Source organism: Scylla paramamosain, chromosome 8, assembly GCF_035594125.1.
Source record: "Scylla paramamosain isolate STU-SP2022 chromosome 8, ASM3559412v1, whole genome shotgun sequence".
Taxonomy (NCBI): domain Eukaryota; kingdom Metazoa; phylum Arthropoda; class Malacostraca; order Decapoda; family Portunidae; genus Scylla; species Scylla paramamosain.
This window is the reverse complement of record NC_087158.1, coordinates 19,977,040-19,978,889: the sequence shown is the minus strand read 5'-3', so window position 1 is coordinate 19,978,889 and position 1,850 is coordinate 19,977,040. Positions and strand designations below refer to the sequence as shown.

The window sequence follows — 1,850 nt, the reverse complement described above, 5'->3', positions numbered from 1 at the left end:
AAACCAAGGTATCCACTTCATCTTTTTTACACCAAAATTTTGCGCCACAACGAAAAAATAACAGATCCACGAGCGTCGCTGCAGCATCGCCACACTTTTCTCGCTGATTCTTGCCTGTCGTGATAAAGGTTTGAAACAGTTTTCCTCTAAGCTCGTCTGTTACTTTTTCGTTGTTCTAAATTACGTGCTTCTCAAATGCACTTTCAATTGTTTTCTTGGTTAAATGTATTCAGTTCATTTTCTCTTGTTGCGTTTGGCAACTAGAGTTGTGCTGAAAATCTTTCATTCTTTTCCATGTTAATACTTCAGAAAAGAAGAAGTATACTTTGATGATAGCAGTATCTCAACGTTCATAAGTTCCTGTATGATATTTACTTGATCTTTCGTATTGATTTTCTCACTTTTATTTACTTTCCTTTATTATTCCATGTCTTTCTTTATTTTCCATTGTCTTTGGATTTTTGGAATTCATAACACAAAGTGCAAAGACATAACAACACTGTTCATACACTCTTCCATTATTCTCTCATATTTGCTTCATTTTCATTGATTTCCTTACTTTTCTTAATGTCTCTCAGTCTCCTATTAGCGAAATCGTACAATACTTATTCCCGTTGCTCAGATAAGAATACGTTATTCTCGCTATTGCTCATAACACACTGGTTTCTTCTTAATACTTATCACAACAGCGTTCTCTCTCCGTCATCACTGACTCTAATATATATCTAAATATCTTTTTTCTTTTAACTTAAGTACGCGTTTCGTATCGTCATTTACGCTCCTCTAAAAAGCTCTACTACTTGACTTTGCCTGCTCTCATCACTCTAGGTGTCCCGATAGTATTGATTAATTATTATTACCTGCACATCTCTCTCTCTCTCTCTCTCTCTCTCTCTCTCTCTCTCTCTCTCTCTCTCTCTCTCTCTCTCTCTCATAGTACACAAACACCCCTCCGGTAGTTCCAGTTTACGTCTTTTATTTCCTCCAGTCCAACAAACAGCTTCATTAAGGGAGCTACCGACTCGCCACCACTCCTGACGCGTCTCTTTCTGGGAGTTCCACACTTTTCCACTCTGTTGGTCTGACCTCGCATAAAAGCCCAACAGTTTGATCCCCTCCTTGCATAGTTTCCCGTTTCAGATGCTTTTTCATTGAAATTTTTAACTGCACGCATTCAAATAGCAATCAAACGGTTACCTTTACCCTGCAGTCCATTTGTTGTCTTGCTTATTACACAGGAAAATTTTGCAGATCCCCGTCCTCATCTTCAGCAAAACCTGGAAAGATACAGCCAACGTGAGCGAGGTAATTTTCCTTCCATATAATGCCCCAGCAAAATCTTTAACAATGTCGTTTTCCAGGAACCGAACAATGTCATTCACAATCTCCACCTTTAGTATGAAAAAAATTACTCTCAGTGAAAACATTTTCTGTGGCATCGCTGTAGTTTTTCCTGACACCATTTTCTCCGCTCAAATGTTTTTTCATGACACTGAAATGCTTTTAATACAAAGAAGAGATTCCTGCACAACAAAAATGATTTAATCATGGCAAACAGTCTCACATTTTGGCCAAACGTTTTGTGTGCAGCCGAAGCTCGACCATTACCGGACATTGCCTCCGCATCCGCCAATTAATATTTGATGATCAAAAAAGTAAATTGTTTATGTACCGCGCAAACGAATAACAAAATTTCATTTCATTCCTACGTGGTTTGCCAGCGTTAACCACTTGCTGCCGACGAGAAAAGGAGAAAATGTGAGGAGAAAATGAGCCTACGCGGAATAATTACATGCAGAGTATGCAGAGGACAATGGCGAAGCAAATAATCCTGTGTCAAGGTTCAAAAC

General features: G+C 38.6%; 1 protein-coding gene across 1 annotated transcript in view; it reads right to left on the bottom strand.

Annotated features, from left to right (window-relative positions):
• Positions 1-1,152: 1,152 nt before the first annotated feature.
• LOC135102595 (uncharacterized) overlaps positions 1,153-1,850 on the bottom strand; it is a 190,909-nt gene continuing 190,211 nt past the window's right edge. The window contains exon 4 of the mRNA XM_064007858.1: positions 1,153-1,277. Within this exon, the coding sequence (XP_063863928.1) occupies positions 1,200-1,277 (78 nt within the window). The 3' untranslated portion in view covers positions 1,153-1,199. The remainder of the gene's footprint in view (positions 1,278-1,850) is intronic.